This window comes from Podarcis melisellensis, assembly GCF_964234715.1.
Source record: "Podarcis melisellensis genome assembly, chromosome: 7".
Taxonomy (NCBI): domain Eukaryota; kingdom Metazoa; phylum Chordata; class Lepidosauria; order Squamata; family Lacertidae; genus Podarcis; species Podarcis melisellensis.
Window position 1 is genome coordinate 32,056,124 of NC_138539.1, and position 24,421 is coordinate 32,080,544.

The following is a 24,421-nucleotide window of genomic DNA, read 5'->3' on the forward strand; positions in this document are numbered from 1 at the left end:
AAAAATGGCATCTAATATTATTATGCATTTATGGAAGATGGCTAAGATTTAAGTGTATCTTCCGCATAGAGAAGTAAGAAACAGATGCCACGATATCATCACTGATGATGATTGACAATGATGAGACTTGTGAGGATGAAACTGATGGTTTCAATAAGAGGTATCTGAAAGTAGAATGTGTTTACTGGCCATGTTCTGTTTGGTAATATTTAAACAATTACAGGTAGAGTAAAAAGGGCCTTTGTTCTTGTTTTCAGCACCAAAGGGAATACTCCATCTCTCTCCTGATGTTTATCAAGAAATGGAAGCGAGCCGCAACAAAGCATCCCCTGGTACTCCTGTAAACTATTTGTCCTCCAAGGAAATGAGCCAAGCATCTAGTTGTTTCTTCAGCACATCTCCTGCCACTAATAATACAGCTACAATTGCCAGGGAACTGCTCATGAACGGAACATCTCCTACTGCTGAAGCTATAGGACTGAAAGGAATGTCAGTCACTGCCCCTTGTTCTACGGTGCAACCTTCAAAGCAACTGGAATATCTGGCAAGGATCCAAGGCTTTCAGGTATGGGTGGACTTGAATAAAAGGCATTGTATAGCCATTATCTGCAGAATTACTTTAGCTTATTTATTTATTTAGATTTAGAGTTGTAAGAATGTCAAAGGATCCTGTATATATTCCAATGATTTTGTTACTGTCTTGTCTGTTGCTGCCTGAAACTTGATTTCCATTGGGATGGGGGGAAGTAAAGCATGTAGTGCTCCTAAATAATCATGTGCAGCATGGACGGAAGAATATATAATGGTTTGGTATTAATTTAAATACTGTCCTGTGACAAAAGGCCACGGGTTTTAATGTATTTTTAATCTTTGTTGGAAGCCGCCCAGAGTGGCTGGGGAAACTCAGCCAGATGGGTGGGGTATAAATAATAAATTTATTATTATTATTATTATTATTATTATTATTGACAGCAATAACTTAAATAACAATTGTTTTGATACAACTTGTAATAAAATGCAATCCTCAAAATATTTAGAAATTACTTCAGTCACAGTTGCCCTCCTCACAAAGCCTGGTAGAAGAGGTGTGTCTTCACCTGTTTCATAAAGGAAAACAACAATGTCACTAGACATACCTTGGTGATGAGGGTATTCTACAGACATGGAGCCACCATTGAAAAGGCCCTTCCATGGACCCCAGCACTACATATGTAGTCCTGTGCAGGGACCACTAGTTCAGGTATCATCCATTGATTTTACAGGATGGGCAGATAGATATGTGAGAAGGCATTCTCCTCGCTTATATACCTTGCGCCTAGCCTCGCTTTAAAGTGTCTTTAAAGTGTAAGCACCTTGACTTGGGCTGGAGGACAAAATGACAACCAGTCAGCCTGTTTTTAAATGTGGGTTTTATGTACTAGGCCTGCTACTCCTACAAGCACGTTTTGCACTAATTGCAATTTCTGGAGCATCTTCAAGGACAGCTTGATGTAGAACACGTTACAGTTGTCCACCTTGGAGTTTGTCAGAGCATGAGTGACCATAGCCATGGTATCCTTATTGAAGAATGGCTGCAGCTGGTGCACCAGCTGAAGCAAGGCATAGGTACTTCTTTATCCACCCAGGCTACTTGGGCCTGAAGTGACAGTGATGGTTCAAGGAGCACCCCCAAACTAAAGAACTTGAAGGAAGGTGCAACCAGGTCAAAAACAAGTCATTCCTACAGCTTCTGTATATGGAACCAACTTCTCACAGTACTTTCCATCAGAAGTCACCCAGTGTATTCTCTGGAGCCACCTTTGGAAATAAGAGCAGAACCACGGAAAAACACTGCACCCCATCTCCTCAGGGAGTCAAAGAAGATACCACAGTAAGTGGTATTGAAAGCGCTGAAAAGCCAATAAATTTCAGCAGGGTTACACTCACCTGCTGTTCTTCCAATGAAGATCATCAGCTAGGACAACCAAGGCCATTTCTACCCCCACCAGGCCTAGACACAGATCCAAGCATGCCTGAAGCTGCCCCACCATCTTTTCAAGTACCTAACCCAGAAGGGGAATGTATACTTATTAGTTAAATATTTCCATCATAAAAAGTATTGGCATGTATCTAACTAGCCCCTTTTATTTCAAAAATGTGTTTGCTTGTGCAGCAGGGATTCTTTTATTTTTCTAACCAACCTAAAGCTACTTTTTAAACTTTGAGGTGGTGGTGAATAATTAAAAGTGGCTCCTGATGTGTTCTGGCGGACGGTTTGATGTTTGCAAAAAGAAAAGAGAACCCGTTTAAAACCAAAGGAAGGAAATCAGATCTTGCACTTGCTAACACTCACATTATAGCTTCTGTTAAAAAAAATAAATCAGTTATATACTTTCAGGCTTTCTTGGCGCTAGGAAAGAGAAACATTGAAAGCTTGCCCTAACTGAGTCGCCGTGCCAGTTAGAGGTGGATATCTTGTGTCCCTCAGTTCATCTGCATATAGTAGGATCAGACAAATCTTGATGAAAGGAAATTCAATCCTCAAAAGTTTTCATTATCACTTACATCTTTCTTTCAAATCTTGTTGAATTGCTTTCAGTGCTTTATTTTCATTAGAGAAAACACAATTTATAGTAACATTTTCACCAATTTGCTTACTTCCTTAGCTGTAAGATACAGTTACTAGGCACTGTTTGTGCTTTTCCTATCTACGTGCCCCCCCTCTCCGCCCCTCCCCCCATTCTTGATTGGTCTTGAAAAATAGAATCCTTGTTTCCTTTTTTGCCCAGGTTGCTGCTGGTCATTCTACATGAACTTCAGTAGATATTCTCTCTAATTCCCACTTATTTCTTCAGTGTATCAAGAAACTGGTGATTTTGGCTTCCTACCCGCACCCCTTTTGTTCAGTTCAGCTTAATACCTTGGCTGCCTGAGTTTTTGGAATGAGCATGAAGCTCTGTGCTGGATCACTGAGCACTGAGGAGAGTGTTGAACAGAATCTCTGTGGGAAATGGCTTAGTGGGCTGTCAAGTGCCTATCACCAGTCTCTTCACCATCTCACTACAGAAAGCGCTTTCTGTTCAAGATCTTAAAAGCCTTTTTTTTCTTTACAGGTTAGTTATATCACACAGGTTTACCAGAGAAGAAAATAGTGCATTGACCATGATGGTGCTTATTTCATACTCCTTGAATGCCTCAGAGTTGTCTGTGGTTTTTCTTTAGACAAATTATTAGTTCCTGTGTGCTGAGAACAATAAACATTAAAATGTCTATTTCTTAATTATAAACACATCTTTGTTCCACACTGACAATTGAGCGTACACATTCCATATTTCAAAAAAATTAACTAAACAATAAAAAACTACTTCCCAAGAGGCATTGTTTACTATAATAAGAATAAGTATATTAATTTTTTTAAAACCTAATTGGACAGTCTCCAACATCCAACTAGAAGATATACCTTTTAAAAATACGTATTTTTATTTGAGCTTTAATTTTCTGTATTCATTATATATATGTAAAACACACATATGTTACAAGCCATCAATATTTGAGACACACATACTGTACACTGCATGCTAGGCAAGTCTATTAAATTATTCATTACCCATTATTACAGGGCTCTGTTATTAAAAGAGCGGTGCTGTACTTTGATTCAGTTCGAATTAATGAAGCCAAGTACTTAACAAATTTTACAGTATCTGTATAAAGCATTCTTATTGTTCAGGTTTAGGATTATTATTTAAGCCACTTGCTTGGAGGCTTATTAAACAAAATGAGCTGCACATAAAAGAAGCGCTGCTATTTTAATGTTTACTTGCAATTTTGTTCATTGCTTCATAACTTAAACAGAAAAAAATGTTTTTTAAAAGCTACAGTGCAAATAAAATACCCCAAATCATTTGGTTACATTGAAATATCTAGTGGAATTGGTTCTACATGTTGATGATTTATTTTAAAAATGTTATAGGCCATTTTTTCAAAGTGCTCCGGGCAGCTAATAGTGAATATTACTTAACTTGTCCTATCCAGCTATAGTTTACTAGGAAAATTAGTTGGAGTGTGTTGCGAAGGGTCAAATGAGATGCAGCAGGGCCTATGGAACGTACTGTGGTGAGGTTTCACATTCCTCCCCTTTTTTTGGAGGGTAGATTGCATTCCCACTTTAGTTGTGAATGATACAAACATGTGCATAAAATACACATGGGTGTTCTGTGCATTGACTTGATCAAAACTTTACAGTAAGCATCCTGGAGGTCAGAATTATAGTTTTTTGGGGTGGGGGTTGGGGAGAGAGTGTAATAAGGGTTAAAAAAACCATCCCTATACTATACAGGAAAGTATGGAGGCTAAAGGGGGGCACTGTTTCCACCGATAAACATGCTCATCCCAATATTTAGCAACAAAGTGCTCAGGTTTAAGGCTAGCAGACAGCTCCAAGCCTAAGCTCTGTAGCACTACCTAGGAAAGCAGGGGGAAGTGTCAGGAGGGTGGGGGGGGGGGAAGCCATCACCCGTACAAAACTTTTGTTCAGGTTAGCTGGAGCCCTGAGTTTTCATGTTAGAGACCAAGGACACACCGCACATCCCCATGGTTTTTCTGTATAAAATTAACATTTTCTAGAAAAGGTCTGCAGTACCAATTCATCAGATTTCACCAAGTAGAGCATCTGAAATCTGTTATAGTAATTCACTACAAAACCTGGTGTCTGAAGTTGTACAGGTATAAACCCGATCTGGCAATCAATTCAGTAAGATATGGTGATGTGAGGGGTACAGATGACCTTGTGTAGAAGTTTATTTCAAAGAGTTCTGGCTGATTGATTTCCCCCCACCCCTGTAAATTAAAACTGGTGCACTTAGATAGTGCATTATTGAATCAGTCTTCCAATAATTGTTTTTAGATATGCACACAAATGCAATTTGTATTTCTTTGTTTGGAAGACATCCATGGGAAGCTCAGCATTTGCATTTCCTTTGCTCCAAATTAACCTCATAAGTGGAGTATAACCAGCACCTATCAGAGTTTCCTTCCCCTTCCTCTCGTCTCCCCCTCATTTGAGTATCAGGAAGTATGACCTTCTCAGAGGTTAAGACTAGTGGTAATCTGTGAATAGTTAAGTAATTATTTACAGTTCTCCACCTGCAGAGATTATTTTCATATGTATAATGCATGCAATGTGCCATATAGTGCAACTACTACGTTTGTTCTTTTTGTACCTCTCACCATTGTTCTTTAGAAAATGTAACTTCCAGCTCTGGCACACTTCAGAATAGGTCTGCTTAAGTCAATATCACTTCTTAGCTCAAAAGTGACAGGAGTGTAAGAAGATAGTGATAGTTGCTGGATTAGCCTAAAGCTCTACCTAGCCTGGGATCTTTTGCATAACTGTAGGTGGTTCAACATGGTCTGGAAAAACAGTGTAAAAAGCAAAAAGTGATAACCTTGTGTTCCAGTTGTTGCCATTCAGTTTCAGTCAGTGGTTTTAAGTTGTGACCTAGTAAGCAGGTGATATTCTCTGTGGAGTATGCCCACCTTTTCTGAATCTGGAAAATAAAACATTTTTATATTGTGTGAAGGCCTAGTTCTACAATGTCTTGCTACATCTGAATTTGGCCTAAGATTCAATCCATACATGAACATTGTGGCTATGAACAGATCACACTATTTCAGCTTTCTTTCTATTTCACATTTGTTGATTTCTGAGTGTCTTCCATCCAGGTGCTCTTGGAGGAAACTGATATTCTAGAACATTTTCAGTCAGGGTTTAGGCCCAGTTTTGGCACAGAAACTGCTTTGGTTGTCCTGTACTATGACCTCTGCTGGGAGAGAGAGACAGGTGTAATGTGTCCCTGTTAATTCTCCTTGACCTCTCAATGGCTTTTGATACCATCAACCATGGTATCCTTCTGGAGCTGTTGTTCGACTTAGCAGCAGTACTTTGTGGTGGTTCCATTCCTACTTGGATGGTCGTTTCCAGAGGGTGTGCTTAGGGAGTGCTGTGGAGCTTTCAGTGTGTGGTTCCTCAATTGTGAATAATCAGCTAATAAGTCAAGTAATATACATGCGTATAGTGATCCATATTTTCTTTAATTACTCCTCACGTTTTATGTTACCAAAGCATTAGAGAGTTAAAGCATCCATAGTTCTGCAGTTTGAGATTTATAAGACCCTTCAGGTATTACATTGCTGTTTAAAGTGGAATTTATGGTTGTTTGTACCCAGTGCCAGTAGCCTTGATTCCTGAGGCTGGTCAGGAAGTTGCCTTCTTTCATGGGTGTGTGGGATTGCATTTACAAATAGATGTTGCTGTGTATTTGTCTGTTAGCACACAGAGGAAAGGTTATCGGTCCCTTGTACTTCATCTAACTGGATGACCAATACCAGGAATAAATAAATAACTTGTGGAGCATTTGTCTAATCAATCAGCTGGCTCTAAACCTTTCCCTCTTTAGAACCTTCAGTATAAGGTAGTATTTGACATATGTTAAACACAGTGTTTTATCTTTCCCCCATGCTTTAGCTTTGAAAAAAATAGGTGCTATTCAGAAAGGAAATCGGGTTCTGTTAGATGTTTACAAGAACAGTGAATCTCTTTGGACTGATTTTGAAAGATGCATGAACTCAGTGCTGTTTGCTTCTTACGATACAGATAAACTTAAGCAGGAAGTATCACAGAGCAGTGCTGTTGACCCTCTGAAATCCAAACTTCTGCAAAAGGAGTAATTACCATAGTTTTCCCAAGTTAATGAACTGAAAAATAAGCAACATGCATATTTTTATTTCTATGTGAGGCAGGGACCTGGACTTTCTGGTCCTGCCTTCTCTGGCCCACCTCCTCCATTTCCAGGTCCATCTGATATCCGCACACTGGAATGTAGTGTTTATGTTCGGGCTGCCACAAGAAGAACTCAACACATGAATACTTCAAATCTACACACACCAGTTTTGCACACCATGCATTTCAGTTTTCATGAATTGGGCTTTTCAAATGGATACCCCTATGCAAATGTGACAGATCCCTATGCAATGCACCAACATTGTGTTTGAGGTAGAAGAAGGAGAGTATCATTCTGGTTTCCTCCTGAAGACATTGTTTTGGTCTTCTTTGGCAATGACAGCAAGGTATTAATGCATATTGTATGATATTATGCTGAGCAGTCAGTTAGTGAAAAGATAAAAGATAGCTGTTAAAAGGTTACCCAAAGCTTAATGGTACAAACAAGCATGACTATCAAACTAAGACCTTTGGGCATTTTTTGTCAGATACCTCAGGTTCTCTGCTGGACACATGTTGCATTTATTGCAGTGGGGGGGGGGGGAATCCTTAAATATACCAGTCATCTATGATACCTCAGGCAAACTGTGACATTGATGTTATGTTTACTTTTTAAACATCTTCAAAATGTTGGCCCACTTCACTCTTAACATATCTGACTCTCAGGTGCACACACCAGCCACAACTGAACACTGAGGGATGCATGTTTTTCAGCCTGTGGGTTCCATGAAGATTTTGTACTCTTTTTACTGAAGTTTCGCTTCTGTTCAATGCTGGATTCAAACTTCCATCATCCCAGTCGGCATGATGAGCTGAAAAGGCAGGGGCTGAAAAGAATAGAATATGAATTGGTACAAATCCTGTCAGACTGAAACATATCCTAGTACAATAGAAACCTTGGAGGATTTGCCAAGTAGTTTTTCCTACCTTCTGCTGGTACCTAATGTGTGAACAATTGTAAGCCACAGTATGATTGCTGTGGAAGCATTTCATTAGCTCTCTATAGCTTGCAAGTATTCAGATAGCTTGGCATCTTTTTAATAGATAAATAAAGGTCATGTTACAAATATTATTTTCAATATTCTAGAATCAGAGAATTGGCAGTGAGGCAGACAATGGGCATCCAGATTACCTATCCATTGCTGCCACTATGAAAAGCAGCAACTCCTTGTACTTAAAAGCATTGTAATACTTGACATGATTTTTTGTCTCAAAAATGACATACAGGGTTTTCGTGTTCTAACTATTGCCAAACAGGAAAAGCAAATGGCAGATGCATAGAAATGGCAGGATCATGTATAAGTAAACTCAGTTATAGGGCTGAATGAATGAAATGCTGTTGCCTTATTTTTACAATCCTACACATTGCAGCACATGCCTACAACTAGCCTTCTAGTTGGAGAAATCCAAACATTATTTTTAAAACCAGTACATTTGATTTTTGTTTAGTTTTTTAAAATAGCTCTAAAGCTGTCAGGACCTCTCAAAATAATGTAACCAGCACTAAACAAAGCAGCCTGTGCTCCCTGCCAAGTTCTTTTAAGTAAATCCTTGATAAAGTTAGATGCCAACCTTACACTGGAGAGATGCCAGAAGTTTAGAAGGCTTGAGTTGCTACAGCAGAACTAAAAAAAGTATGGCACTCAATTGTTCGTAGCCTGGTGCTTAGTTGTTCAGGTTTAATCTGCACTTTGATTTTCCAGGGTAATTTTTCAAAAGAAAAAGTAGCGAGAAACACAGATTAGAAGAAAGAAAGTACCATTAAATGGGGCTGCCTGAAGTGAGAGATCTAGATTTACAGAGGGCAGATTTTCAGAGATGAGCTTCTGATGGAAATAAGGTCATTCTGACATGTAAGCACACAAAAAACAGCAGTATATTCAATATGAAACAGGGATGCTTTGCACGGATGGAAATAGCTGTGTTTTGTATGTGTCATGTTGTGAGGCTGTAATTGAATTAACACCATATTTTTCAGCAGTTCTAAGAACAAAACTTAGACTGATCAACACCAGTTGCCCATTGGTTTGAATGTTTCTGGATTTACTTGCACGACACACAGTCTTTTCTCCTCCTCACTTTGGGCAAACAACAGCTTTCATAACCAAGAAGAAAATTAAGAGCAGGTGTAAGCATATTTGCACTGACGCAGAAATCAAAATGTTATTTCAAACATGATTTCTTTTTTATTCTCCAAACCTGCCTTAATTCTTCACAGATATTGGATTCAGCTTGCCATAATTATTCAGCTGAAATACATACTTTCAAAAAGAAATGCTGCCCGTACCTAAAATTAGCAGGCTTTGAAACAGGTCTTGCTATTATCTCTTTGGTTGTTGTTTTTTATTCCCAAGATGAAAGGACTAGGAGATCAGTGTTACGTCTCTAGACATTCTTGGCAGCCTCTCTGTATTTTTCTTTTGCTGTGAAATCTAAATAAAATGTAGGGTTCTGTCTGTATGTACACCATCTAAGGCTGCAATCCTAACCCCCTTCCCTTGGAGTAAGCCCCACTGAATTTAGTAGGACTCATTTCTGAGTAGACAGGAGTTATGATTGTGCTATTTGTTGTCAGATGACTCCATATGCATTCAACATAACTACTCAAGAGGTCCATATTTCTGAATAATTAGTATAAGTGTACTCTTTCACAGCTCCCATGTTGCCCATTTTTCTACCCTTTGTTTATTAACAATGCCCAACACCATATTTTTGGCAACATTAAATTTAAATTTAACGAGGGCTGGTGTGGTGTAGCAGTTCGTGTTGCATTAAGACCTGGAATACCATTATTTTAGGGGACCTTAGTCCAGTCACTATCCCCACAACCTAACAGGGCTGTTGGGAGGATGAAGCCAGGTTCAAATCATGTACAGCACCCTGAACTGATTGGCAGAAGGGCTGGATATAACTCAGTCGGGATATACCCTCGGCCTCACTGCAGAAGGGGGAACTTGGAACTCCCCACTCTAATTCTGCCAAAGGCTTTAATGATCAAATCAGTACATAAGGCACACTACAGGTTATAAAGTCCAGCAGGTACCATATTTTTCGCTCCATAAGGCGCACCTGACCATAAGGCGCACCTAGTTTTTAGAGGGGGAAATCAAGAAAAAAAAATTCTCCCAGAGCTTCTCAGGGATGCCAGGGGAAGCCCCGGTTTCCCCCTCCCCCAGCCCCAAAAGGGCAAAGAAGCCAAGGCAGCGAGCAGGATCCATCCCACTGGCTGTCTTGGCTTCTGCCATAGCCGCACGCAGCCTCTCCCAGCCGGAGAGGTTGCACGCGGCTAAAGAGGAAGTCAGGACAGAGAGCAGGATGCATCCTGCTCGCTGCCTTGGCTTCTTTAGCTGTCTATGGCAGAAGCCAAGACAGCCAGCGGGATGGATCCCTCTCGCTGTCTTGGCTTCCTCTTTAGCCACGCACAGCCTCTCTGGCCAGGAGAGGCTGCGTGCGACTATGGCAATTCCCCCACCTCCTGCAAAAGCCCACAGGAGCCGTGCATCCTTTAAGGAGCGTGCGGCTCCTGCAGGCTTTTCTATGAGGAGCGAGAAGGGACTGACTGGCAGCGTCAGTCCCTTCTCCCTCCTGGGGAAAAGCCTGCAAGAGCCCCGCGGAGTGTGTGTGCTCTTGGGGGCTTTTCCTGCCTGCCGCCTTCATTTGTTCCATAAGACGCACACACATTTCCCCTTACTTTTTAGGAGGGAAAAAGTGCGTCTTATGGAGTGAAAAATACAGTATATAAGAGGTTCAGATATATAGCTAAGTGCAAGCTACCACATTGATCCAACAAGCAACACCCCCCCCCTTAAACCTTCCCTTTGAAGAGCATGGTGGGCACCGCTATTTTGTGGCAAGAGTTCCAAGACAGGGCAAGCAAGTGGGCACTTCTTTGAGTTGGTTGGCTCCGCGAGGATTGTTCCCTCTGGTGATGGCGTTTCTGTGTCCATGGAGAAGGAGGTGGAGTCAGAGACAGCTCAGCATCAGACTTGCTCTCCATTGCCTCACTTAAACAGGGAACATCTTTACTAACCTGAGGAGGTGCCAGAGGCAGCTGTATAGCATGTTGTGCTAAACTAAGGTATCCAATGCTGTAGGGACGGAATGCTCTTCTGACCACCTGCTCAGTCTCTCCCCTAGATCTAGATCTCCATCTCCCAGACGGCTAGACCCCTGTTCAGGGGATCAGAAACTTTTGGGGGTTGTGATTCCACCTTCCCTACCCTGCTAGAATCCTCCCCAGGGTCCTGCAGCTCCATTCTTTGAGCTCCTCCCATTGCTCCACAGGATCCGACCATCTCCAAGGGACTCTGGTTGTATCATCTGCAGCATGACAAGACCACCTTGGAGATTGTTTGAACTACTTTTATGAACAGCTAAACATATTGGATTTTAAATAACTGTCTAGTATAGCATTTCAAAGCATTTCCCAGTGATCTGGAATTGCTAATGTCAGAATTCATTCATTCATAAATCCATTCTGTAAATAATAAGGTTTTGGGCCCTATAAAATTGATTTATCATTTTAATCACAGTCCGTACCTCTGCTCCTGCCAGCCCAGCTTCCTTTGATCTGTTGTACCGCTTCCTGGTTATCTCTCTGACCGTCGGCTCTTGTTTTAAGCAAGGTTAGTCTAATTCAGCTCCCCCCCTCCTATTTGGACATAGCACAGGGATTGAAGTAACACCACAAATTAAGGACTGTCTTTCTTCCATCCTTAGCACTATTTATATAGGCATGCAGATTTAATTAATTTGGTTGTGCAACTTACAACTTGCACTAGCATGGGCTTCATTTTTATCCTAAGTACCTGAAGCAACCTTATCTTTTCCTTTATTTGCACATCTAACTATGGTGTAGAAATTATATAATTTCTAGAGACAGGTTCGGTGCTATAATAAGTATTTAAATCCATTTTCCTGCGGCTAATATGCAGATTTTTTGAGGCGGAAGCGTGTTATGAATGCTGCAAAGTAGAGTGTAGAGCTGTCAGTCTTTTCGCTGCTGCGTATCTTCCCCTTTCTATGCAGTAGCTACAATGGAAACTCTGCTCACCACTGTGAGGCAGACACAGCGATTAATGAACCTGAGGCATACTAATCAAACATATGTTTTCTTGACACAATGATTGCGTTATATATCACATGTAAATGTTCAGGCCTTTATCTACTGTTTAATGATCTAGGAAGGGGTCTTTCTTAAATGTGGGTGTTTTTCATGTGTTCCTTAGACTTCTACCACAGGGGGTGAGCAGTTAGCCAGCTCCCCAGTGAGATTAGTAAAATACTATATTTAGTTGTGCCATAGATCAAGAAACTTCAGCATTGCAGGAAACAAGGTTTTTTTTTTTAAAAAAAAAGCTATTTTAATGTGATATGAAGCCAGTTCAGCCTAAGATTTCCCCCCTTTATCTCTCACTACTTTTGAAAATTAGCATTAATTGTAAATAGTTTGAAATTACTCCCTTATATCTTATTTTGCCGTTTTGCTTCCACCATTCACGTAGCTCAAATCTGGAACATGTTGCCTAATGTGTTAAAAGTCCCATTGAAATGAAAGGGTTTTCTTAAGGGTGGCTGAATTATCTGCATAAGATTGAAGTCACAGCCTGTAGTGTTTATGTGATAATTAGCAAGTTTATGACATGAGCGTGATAAAGTTTGTAATTTAATGTGGGGTGGAAATGGGAGGAAGAGCCAGAGAAGCTTGTTAGGAGAATTATTTCATGTGCAATGGGAAGGTGAAAGTAACTACAGTGATACCTCTAGTTACGAACTTAATTCGTTGCAGAGATCCGTTCTTAACCTGAAACTGTTCTTAACTAGAGGTGTGCTTTCACTAATGGGGTCTCTTGCTGCCACTGCACCACCGGCACATGATTTCCGTTCTCATCCTGGGGCAAAGTTCTCAACTCGAGGTAACTCTTCCAGGTTAGCGGAGTTTGTAACCTGAAGCGTTTGTAACCTGAGGCATTTGTAACTCGAGATACCACTGTATTTATCCCATGAGAGCAGTAAAGGAGAGATGAAGAGAAGGCAAATGTGCTTTCATGAATTATAATAACACAATGGGCTAATTCAGACATTAACACCAAACTATGATATCCTGCTAAATGAGCCATAATTGACTTAAACAGCTTTGGTTTGCTTCAAGCAAACTACCAGACTATGATTTGTACTTGACCTACATCCCTGGGCTGGCAACTGCTAACTGTGGGTGTTGCCATATTGCGCTACACGAGGGGAGGAGTGTAAGAAGGGAACATGTGCATTTGGTACTGCAGGAATGAGGTCCTTGCAGCCTCATTCATGCAGTACCAAAACATGGTTTGCCATTACATCTAAATCAGCTTAGGGTCACCATCTTATTCTTTATTTCCCTAGCCCCAAATGATGATTGGGAAGCTCACCTGAGGATGCTAAGATATAAATCTGTACAATTATTGCCCCACTAATCAATTGTTTAGGCTCCCGTTAAATATAAGGCCATGCGAAATTAATAAATAAAGAGCAGTAACAGGGACAGGCACTTTCCAATTCTTTGAATAAATAAAAGGGACCTTCCCTCTCTATCAAATGGCAGTAGCCTGTCAGTTGCAGAGATTTGTGCATTGCAGGACACAGGGGCATTTTATTACCAGTTTATTTCTGTCTAGCTTTCTGAAACTCCTGCTGGTGCTTTGAATCATACAGGGTACGTTTCAGGGTTGGATACATGAACTCCACTGTCACCCATGACTTTTAAAATAATTTTTTAAAGCTAATAAATGTTAAAGGAAGAAAGCATTTAACCAGACAGAAATGTGTTTTCAAACTGTGAACAGCTAAGCTTTGGTGTGGGAAAATCTCTTCACATAACTAGCTTTTTCTAATCTCGTTGGTATCTGGTTAATGGACGGCTAATGCTTTTTCCAATAGAGTGCATAAATTTTAATTATTTACAGCCAAGAGCAGTAAGTAATAAATGGCTGCCTCCTAAGAACAAAACCCTTAACCTACAAATCTTCTAATTCATAGTTAGTGGTAAGCATGTTTTCATTGCAGAGCTATTTTATTGCTTGGCAGGACTGGACTTACAGAAAGGTTTGTGTGTCGGCCATGTAACACAGAACTGCTAATGCTGAAGCTTCTGGTTGGGATATTTTCTCCTCATTTGCTGTATTTGCAAATAGGGCTTCTTCTACTGAAAAATAGGAACATACAAATACAGAATTGGATCCTGAAAGCACGGGGGGTGGGGGGGAGGTAGAGCAACTAAAATGGAGCAGAGAGATAAATCGGATGGACCAGGAAAGGAAGCCAACAACCCCAGAGCCAAGTGTAGATGGTTGGGTATCTTTTAAGACACAGAAACACTGAGAACTGTGGACAGAAGAGGGTGACATGCTTGGGAACCTCAGCAGGAAGCAGTTGGCTTGCACAGCTGTGGACATGTGTGTTTCGGAGCGGGGTTAAAAAAAAATACAGGGCCAGGTGGTCTGAGTGAGGATTGGCCATTAGGCACAGGAACTCCAGGATCTAGTGTCTGGCAGTTAAGCAAATTCTGGTGTGTAAAATTAAGTACACATGCTGGTTCACGTAGATCTTCACTATTTTCAGTCAATGTATGACATACTGGCTTATTTCTTGAAATCCAAATTGCAGACTGAGGTAACATTTTTCAGACACCTCCTGAGATTCACAGTCATCTGTGTGTGATTTTTATTTTGTAGATTGCATTGTTGCAGAATTAAATTAGTGGTGATTTTAAGCATCTTTTTGACTTGTATATGTATATAGCCTCATGATTAAGATAGAAGGAGTAACTTTTCAGCAGTATCAAACATTGTCTTGGCACATTTAAATGTCCCTTTATTTTTTACTGGCTACATGAATCAGGTGTACTATCACCAGGTGTACTAACTCCCATTGTTCTAGGCGCATTTTGTGACAAGGAGTTTCATTAGCAGTACTGCGCCTAAGATCTCAGATTAAAACTGCAGCATGTGGAAGGAAAGGAGGACCTTTTTCTGCCTCCTCACTTCAATCTACTCTCTGAAGACTGGAGAAGAGACCCTCTTAAGTATATTAGGGGTGTCGGCAGGGGAAGGACTAGACCATGTGAAAATTGAACATAATATTTTAGCTGCAGTTCATTCCTTTTTAGCTGAGACACCTAGACATTCTGTTGTAGCGCCCATAACCTAGGTTTAAGGTGCCATTTAGCTGCTAGATTTCATATCTCAGTTTCTAACACTGCCTATCACTGTCAGTTACTCACTAAATGAATGGGCACATAAGTTGATGTTGCTGAATGAAAAGCTTTTGCCTGTCTGAGTAGTTGCTTTGGTTCGTGGACAATGCTAAGCCATGATTTGTTTAGCCAAAGTGTGTTTTAACTGAATGTCTGAACTCAGACCTGCTGACTCACCTGGGGTTGTTTTCTGGCAACAAACCACAGTGTGAAGCCATGATTTGTTGTTGGCTTATAAACCCTGGCTTGCTTTAACTGTGGTTTGGCATTATGTCTGAACCCAGAAGATTTGCTTAATCATAGTTTGCTTGGCCCTCTCACTTCCGGTGCTCACCAAGCCTCAGAGTTAAAGGCATCTGGAAGCAAGCTAGGCTACAGACAAGCAAGCCCTTATTTGTATGTTAGTCTATAAGAAAAGTATTTCTGTTCCTGCACTTGAATGTGATTGTATTGTGAAATACTATTGCAAGCTGCTTTCAGAACCTCTTGGGATATAAAGTGGAATATAAGTATTCTAAATAAAGACATTAACTTATTTCCTGGAGAACATGCTGCACTTTACTCCAGGGGATATTTTTGTTGCTGTTTTTTCTTATGCATATGCTACAAGGTCATAACGTGTCATCAGTATGCAATAAAAATGGATTCAAAGTGCTACGTGGTAAAATGAAATATAGCCAGATCTGAACTATATGAATACCATAGGAAGGAAAAAATAAGTCTGTGCTTTGTAATGGGTTAGTGATAGTGATAATAAATAATATTGACAAATAGGACCTACAAGAAATTGTTCCAGTGTCAACTCTTCCTCCTAAGTATTCCATCCAGCCATGCCCTCTCCAAGTATACTCCATTCTTGTCCCCTTGGTTTTCCTGGTTGTCATTCCATCCTGCTCTGGAACAAGAAAACCAGCCTTCTGTGACCATAGAGCATGCCCAGTTTTCATTGGGCTGATGGTGTGTGTGTGTGTGTGTGTGTGTGTGTGTGCAGAATTTGAGTATTATTAATAGGGAAAACTGGTGGTGAAGTACAAAATAATGCTAAAGTAATAGCTAATCCTTTTTAAAAGACTGAATATGAGAAAAAGATATACTAATATTTAAAGTACAAAAAAGACCAAATTCTGTGCCCTTGATACATGTAGATGGGGAAATGACAAATAATTCTATTTTCCTGCGTATAATAGAAACAAATTAAAATGATGTTTAAGGCTGTTCAAATGAACAGCTAAAACATGAGAGTCTCACTATAACATACTACACACATCAGAATGCCTGAAACATTTTTTTCTAATACTGTACAGTGGTACCTCGGGTTAAGAACTTAATTTGTTCTGGAGGTCCGTTCTTAACCTGAAACTGTTCTTAACCTGAGGTACCACTTTAGCTAATGGGGCCTCCCGCTGCCGCTGTGCCACCGGTGCACAATTTCTGTTCTCATCCTGAGGTAAAGTTCTTAACCCAAGGTATTACAGTGGTACCTCGGGTTACATATGCTTCAGGTTACATACGCTTCAGGTTATAGACTCCGCTAACCCAGAAATAGTACCTCGGGTTAAGAACTTTGCTTCAGGATGAGAACAAAAATCGTGCTCCAGCGGCGCAGCAGCAGCAGGAGGCCCCATTAGCTAAAGTGGTGCTTCAGGTTGAGAACAGTTTCAGGTAAAGAATGGACCCTCAGAACGAATTAAGTACAGTGGTACCTCGGGTTAAGTACTTAATTCGTTCCGGAGGTCCATACTTAACCTGAAAATGTTCTTAACCTGAAGCACCACTTTAGCTAATGGGGCCTCCTGCTGCTGCCGCGCCACCGGAGCACAATTTCTGTTCTCATCCTGAAGCAAAGTTCTTAACCTGAAGCAATATTTCTGGGTTAGCGGAGTCTGTAACCTGAAGCGTATGTAACCCAAGGTACCACAGTACTTAACCCGAGGTACCACTGTACTTCTGGGTTAGCAGAGTCTGTAGCCTGAAGCGTCTGTAACCTGAGGTACCACTGTAACAGTAGAATCATAGAATTGTAGAGTTGGAAGGAACCCCAGGGATCATCTAGTTCAATCTCCTGCAATGCAGAAATCTCAGCTAAAGCATCCATGACAGATGCAATCCAACCTCTGCTTAAAAGCCTCCAAGGTTGGAGAGCCAACCACCTTCCGAGGGAGTCCATTCAACAGCTCTCACTGTCAGAAAGCTCTTCATGAATTTATGTTTAGATACGGAATTCAAATGCCTTCAGATCTCTTTTGATTATTCCGAGTTAAACTACTGTGTATGAAGTTCCTAAGTTTAATATTATGTTCTTTTCTGGCAAAGAGCCAGAAGCAATTTAGCAGGCCTACTTGGTGAGCATGCGATGGGGCGATACGTGAAAGAAGCCGGAAGACTTCATCAAGTGTTGAGCGAGATACAGATCTGCACAATATTCAAGCATGCATGCTGCACACGTACACTGGTGATCTCAGCTAGAGTTAGAGAAACTGACCTTCAGCATTATCTGTTTTGCTCAAGCTTCACAAATCGAATTGTGCTAGCAGGGCTTGATTTGGATTTCCACAGATTTTTGCCTTCCACTTTAGCTTATAGTTTGCTAGTTTGCTTGAGTGTGGCTTTTTCTCATTCTCCAAGTAAAGAGCCATAGCCAGGACACACTGCAAGGGTCAAGTTCTTCATTCCCTGTTATTCTTCCGCTTGTGTTGAAGTGGTGGTGGGGCTAAGAAATCCACACATTGATTTGCTTCACCTTACCAAGATGATGTACTTTCTTCTGTTATAGGCACACTACAGTGACAGACAAAACGGCAAAGAATGCGTGACCTGCTTGACACTGTCTCCCGTGCATATGACTTTCCATGGTATTGGAAGCTGCATTGAAGCCAGCCATGACCAGGTATAAATAAGACTTAACTGATCGTTTATTTATTGTAATGTCTGTTTATCTCCACGAGCTACACCTAGGTTAAGCATTAGAATATCTTAAGCTTGTCTTCTGGGATTTCTCAAGAATCTGAAAGAAACAAGTTATTCTGAGACAATGGAATTGTAATTATTTAGCTTCTACTTCCTCACAGTACATAGTAAAATACCAAAACTATTTTCTTTCATTTGTCATAGAAGTGTGAATACTCTGCTAGGATTTGTACCGCTAGAAAAAGGGTTTATTCAAGTTTGGTGCATAGTGATGGGTATTTAAGACCTTTTTTTTTAAAAAAAAGGGGGTGCATAATATGAAGCCTTTATAGCACCTAAACACAGCCTTGGACACTTGGTATATTCCCTAAAAACTATTGATTTCATGTTAAAATGTTTCTGGCCCCCCCAAAGGCCAGGAGTTCAAATGTTGCTTTCCAACCGTCATCTGTGCACAATGGGATAAAGGGCAGGCGCTGTGGCTTGTCCCCAACTATTGCTAATTATTATATATACTTCTCAAGATGGAGGTTCCATTTTTAGCTATCTCAGAAAACAGCTGTTGATAGACATGTCACCCATTAAGATACCTAATTGTTTTGAATGCCATGTAAGCTAATAACTATCTCCACATCCTGAATTTCATGTTGTTTATAATGTCTTGTCCTTCTATCTAGCCTGAATCTACTGCCAATTCTGTAAGATTCCCCATGCTCTAGTATGATAAAAGTGAAAATACTCTAACTACTCTCTCCACATAATTAAAAATTGTAGAAGCCTTTTTTATGTTTCCTCTTAGTTAAGTTTTGTTTTTTCTAAATGAAAGTCCCAACCACTTTAGCCTTTACTTATAGGAAAGATTATTCACCTCCAGATCAATTGAGTTGTTCTTCCCTAGCTCTACAATATATGTACAATTACATAATGACATTGTGATTCTTGCTGTTTTAATTCCATTCCTATTTACAGTGGTGCCCCGCAAGACGAATGCCTTGCTAAACGAAAAACCCGCAAGACGAAAGAGTTTTCCGATTTTTTAGCGGCTTCGCAAGACGAATTTCCCTATGGGCTTGCTTCGCAAGACGAAAGCCCATAGGGAAATCTCCGGGGACAGCGGGGAAGCGCAGCGCGCCTTCTCCTCTGTTCCCGGACCTGTCCTAAGGCTTGCGGTGGGAGGTCCGGGAACAGAGGGGAAGGTGCGCAGCGCTTCTCCTCTGTTCCCAGGGCTTGCGGTGGGAGGAGGGTTTTTCCTCCCCACCGCCAACCTTCAGAACAGCATTCTGAATGTTGGCGGTGGGGAGGAAAGCCCTCCTCCCACCACAAGCCTTCAGGACAGGTCCGGGAACAGAGGGGAAGGTGCGCAGTGCTTCTCCTCTGTTCCCGGACCTGTCTTGAAGCCTTGCGGTGGGAGGAAGGTTTTCCTCCCCACCGCCAACATTCAGAAGGCTGTTCTGAAGGCTGGCGGTGGAAAGAAAAGCCCTTCTCCCCCGCCAGCCTTCAGAAGAGTTCCCGCCTAGGCTGCGGATAGCAGCCTGATGCCCCACACGAGGGGCGCTCTTAAGCAGAGCGCCCCTCGTGCGGGGCAGACATTCGCCGCTTGGGGAGTCCTGCAGGGGAAGTCCTGCAGGGCTCCCCAAGCAGCTTGGAGAGCCCTCTGGACCTCTTCTGAAGGCGGGCGGGGGGCAAAAGTCTTTGTCCCCCCTGCCTGCCTTCCCGGGGGCTTTAAAATCGCCCCGGGACAGCAGAGAATTCATCCTCTGTCCCAGGGCGATTTTAAAATGCTGGCGGGCGGCAGCGCTGCCGACCGCCAGCATTTTAAGATCGCCCCGGACAGCGGAAAAGTCTCCGCTGTCCCGGGGGCTTTTAAAATGCTGGGGGACGACAGCGAAGTCTTCGCTGCCGCCTGCCAGCATTTTAAGACCTCCCCAGGACAGCGGAGAAGTCTCCGCTGTCCCGGGAAGGCAGGCGGGGGGGGGGGGGAGCAAAGACTTTCGTGCCCCCCCCGCCAGCCTTCAGAAGAGGTCGGGGGACAGACTGTCCCCGGACCTGGTCTGAAGGCGGTTTCCATTGGAACGCATTGATTGATTTTCAATGCATTCCTATGGGAAACCGTGCTTCGCAAGACGAAAAACTCGCAAGACGAAAAGACTTGCGGAACGAATTAATTTCGTCTTGCGAGGCACCACTGTATGCCTAAAGTTTAGTACACCTTTTTTCCCATTGCCAAACATACTGAGATGTCATTTTCATATCTGAGGATGTGTAAATTCATCCTAAGTGATAGTTATTTATATTTTAGTTTTTTAAAAAAATTGAACAGCTTCTTATGACCTTCAGAAGAAATTTTGGCTTCCCAATCATGCTTTAAAAACAACAACACCTGACTGCTGGTTCAGATTTAATGATGAGCCAGCCCTCCCTGGCTTCTTTCCCCACCAGGAGGAAAGGCGGAGCAAAGCTGGCATGTTTGGGCTGTGTGCACTAGTGAATAGCTCATATATAATCTGATTTCTCCAACTATGATTAGTGCCCAGCATTATGTCTGAATGGAGCCAGTGACACCTTGTATGCAGATTTCCTCTTGTTCAGAATGTATTGGATGTGGCTTTGATAATGTTAGAGTAAGTACAGCAAATATTTTGAAGTCATGTTGACTCACTAGAAGTTAAATTGTATGAAAAGCTTTTGACAAAGCTCACCTTTCTCCACGCAAAATTTGTCCCTCAATCAAAGCGTTCCTGTTACGATTGCCATTCAGTATGGTTTTACGTATGCCTAGTGCGTCATGGTCTTTTATTTCTGCTTGTCTGCCATGTTCCTTATATAGAAGCCATAATACACCAAGACTCTTCTTATCCTTTGTCTTCTGTTTCATATTAAGTTAATTTCTGCGTTACTTCATGTGTAGGAAATACATGACAGAGCATTTGTTTTTCCTTGGCAACAGCTGGAGCTTTTTCTGGCACACAGCATACAAAAACCATCCATTTGCGTAGAATTTAATACTTCATCCACACAAGTAAGTTATTAATTACATCCCATATGCAATTAGAATGTAAACCAAAAGGACTTAGCTAGACGGAGAAAGGAGAGAGATCTGCTACCACTTTGTCTCTATTCGCCTGCATATTAATGTTTAGGTAAGCACATTCATTAGTTGTTGGCAGCAGGGGCAAAACACTGGTGAGGGCAGGGAAATGCACAATGCAGTGCCCTCACATCACACATTACCTAGAAATGGTGTTACAAAGAAGAGGGGGAGAAAAACATTACTGGCACCACCTAGTTAAGTCCAAGCACATCCTATATGCACAAAACCATGAATCTCTTTGCTCTAGGGTGGTTGTTTGTTTTACAAAACAGAATTCTGCTTTGGGAATTTATATGATTGGACACAGGCACCTACAGCCATTGTGAGCAGATATATTTGCATTTTATGTTCCTTTGCCAGACTGAGCCCCCGGCTCCTATGTGGCAAAGCACTCCTGTGCAAGGGCTGTTGCACCATGGGGTAGGGAGGGACATAGTAATCTGTGGTTTTCTTGCAAGGCACTCTGGTTCTGTGTGGTATCTTGTCCACAGAAGTTACAAAAACTGATACAAACCTGTTCTGAAGAAGCACCATAATAGTTGGGAATGTAAGGCCGGCAGGAAATAGCTACAGTAATGCAAAGGCTAACAAGATGCAATATTACGTGATGGTACTGAAACACCACTTTAAAAACAGACTTTGATGACCCCAGCATATGCTGTTTGAGAAATAGTGTCAATAAGGGTACAGTGGTGCCCCGCAAGACGAACGCCTCGCAAGACGAAAAACCCGCTAGACGAAAGGGTTTTCCGTTTTGGAGGCGCTTCGTAAAACGAATTCCCCTATGGGGTTGCTTCACAAGACGAAAAAAATCTTGCATCCCCCCGCGGGTTTTTTTCGCTTTTTTCGCCCTTTTCTTAAGGCGCTAAGCCGCTTATCAGCTGTTCCGCTGATAAGCCGCTTAACAGCTGATCGCTGGAAGCCGCTTGACAGCTGTAGCGCTAATCCGCTAAGCTGTCAATGGGCTTGCTTCGCAAGACGAAAAAACCGCTAGACGAAGAGCCTCACGGAACGGATTAATTTCGTCTTGCGAGGCACCACTGTACTGTGTGTGTGTGTGTGTGTGTGTGTGTGTGTGTGTGAGAGAGAGAGAGAGAGAGAGAGAGAGAGAGAGAGAGAGAGAGAGTTTGTGTGTTTGTATATATCCAAGAATGGTTTTTTCAATCTTGATTCGATTCTTAAAGAACTGAAAGAATTATGAGAAAAATCTTTGCATTGGTTCAAAAAGTAAGATGTTTTGACTCTCCCTTTCTTCTGTCAACCAAGATCAAAAAATTTGGAAAAGAAAACCTGCACCCTCTGAGCATGAAAGGGCTCCTACAAAAAATAGGTGATAATAAAGAGAGAGAAAGGGAAGAACACAAAGATTTAGCATTCAAAATGTGATGGCCATTTTTTAGTAATTCCTGATTGATTGAAAATGGATACTCAAACATAGTTCATGGGCAACATCGTTTTAACTCCCCCTAGATAAGTAAATTAGTGATTATACTTTCCCTCAGTGGCATTACCCTGTCTTCTTCTGATATTTATACTTTGGCTAAGAAAAACTTGGCAAGTTTAAACATTAGAGGACAATCCCTCCTTCTCTGTCTGCTGCTCTGTGCATTTATCCCACCACTCAGAGTGCAAATTCCCACATGTGTAAATTCTCTTACTGTACACCTCTTCCCAATGCACATACCCGCTGCCACACACAGGCAGACTTAGCCTTCCTCTCAGTTTCCTAATAAATACTGTTCTGTTTACCTGGTTGTTTGATCTTGGTCAAAGCTAAAATATTTTCAGTAGTAAGAAGTATTACTTTCACAGTGTGTACTACCCCTTGCAAATGTTCATATGCACACCAAATTTCAGCTCTGCTGCTAGCTGATCCACTCTTTGTGCCTTTGACCTGTTTTTCTCTTGCTCAGCGAAGTTGCTCAACTACAAAACTAATTATATAAATAGTATAGAAATCTGTTCCACCCACAGAAACCTATGCAGCATTTCCTTGATCATTTTGCATTTACAACAATAGTTTGTGCATTTGCCGTGTAATAAATAATTGTTATCTTGCCAAGATCCTGTTTGCCACCCATTCCCTCCCCTCCCCCCCGTCACTAAGTGAAATTGCATGGCCCACGTCATGGGCTTACCTAGGACAAACAAGATTGCATGGCTCATGGATTACACAATTGTTTTTTGCTACACTGGTTCCACTTAGTGTGATGCACTCAAAGCCAACCTTTCTGTTATAAATAGGCTAAACATAAATCTCAGAATTTAGTAGCAGTGAACAAGTGCATCCGGCTTCAGCCATAACAACTACTTTACAGTGCTGAAACATAGTAAGAAACAAACAGCCCTCCACCAAGAGCACTGGATCTCTTTTCAGAAATAGTTTGGCCAGACTGCTAATCGTCATCTTCTTCCCTGAGATGCTCTTTCCTTCTGCCCAGGTTGAAGCAGATCAGATTGGATGAACCCATACAGATGTCATTTCTCCCTATCTTCTACTGCAGTATTCTTCAATCTTTTCAGACCCAAGACCCGCCTTTGAACATAGCATACATTTAGAGACATACTTTGTAATTTTTCACCCTATATTTGTGTGGTGATAGATAAGGCTGCATCCTAGTAATGTGTCCCGGTCCAGCAGTCGAAGACCAGTGTTTTGCTATGTAAATCTAAAAGGTAAAGACCCTGGACGGTTAAGTTAAGTTGGATTGGACTATGGGGAGGCCAAAGGAGCTAGCGTTTGTTCATGACTAAACCGCTTCTGGCGCAACGGAATGCCACAATGAGTGCCAGTGCGCACGGAAACTCAATTTTCTTTCCCTTGCTATATACTTTACCTCAGACCTCTGTGTTTACTAAAATTCTCCTTAACGCTTGTCAAGATGACAGTGATGATGGAGCTACCTTGATTGAGGGCCCAGTGCAGCATAGTTTGGTTCCTTATGTATGGGCTTAATTATAGTTTTCATTCAGTAGTTCAAAAGATGCCACACCTCAACTCTTTTTGATTTCCACCCTAGAAACCTTTCCATAATACCCAGGTTATATGAGGAATTTTTATTTATTGAGGCTACATGCTAAAGAATCCCCCTTGTGTATAATTGAGCTCTCGTTATGTAAATTGTTAATAACTCTGTAGAATATAATGGGTGTTACTTACTTTGGAATGCTATAGCTTTAGCATGTTTCTTATTTCTGCAATTTGGAACCAATAATCCTGTTTTGACAAGAAACAGTCTCAGGTTGCCACCTGAATGAGGCAGGTATATGCAGTTAGAGAGCTAATTGCCTCAACATGCATCACTTTGAATTGCATATATACCAGTGTTTTCTGTTATCAAATCCAAGTGCTACCAAACAATGACAGGCTGACTAATTATTTTAGTTGATACCCAAAGGCAAAACAACTAAATGCAGGAAACTTCAGTTTCTTTTT

At 41.4% G+C, this 24,421-nt stretch overlaps 1 protein-coding gene across 4 annotated transcripts in view; it reads left to right on the forward strand.

The window, feature by feature from the left end:
- The window catches only part of STAU2 (staufen double-stranded RNA binding protein 2), a 142,793-nt gene that overhangs the window by 68,591 nt on the left and 49,781 nt on the right, over positions 1–24,421 (forward strand). For 3 of the 4 annotated variants that reach the window (XR_014170646.1, XM_081919723.1, XM_081919724.1), the window contains exons 12-13: positions 258–565; positions 17,761–17,874. Coding sequence is in view for 3 of the 4 variants with exons in the window: in XM_081919723.1 (XP_081775849.1) it covers positions 258–565; positions 17,761–17,874 (422 nt within the window). In the remaining variant the exon portion in view is untranslated. Of the gene's footprint in view, positions 1–257; positions 566–17,760; positions 17,875–20,841; positions 20,914–23,426; positions 23,466–24,421 lie in introns of those variants that run through there. The other variant, XM_081919725.1, reaches the window with a different exon arrangement.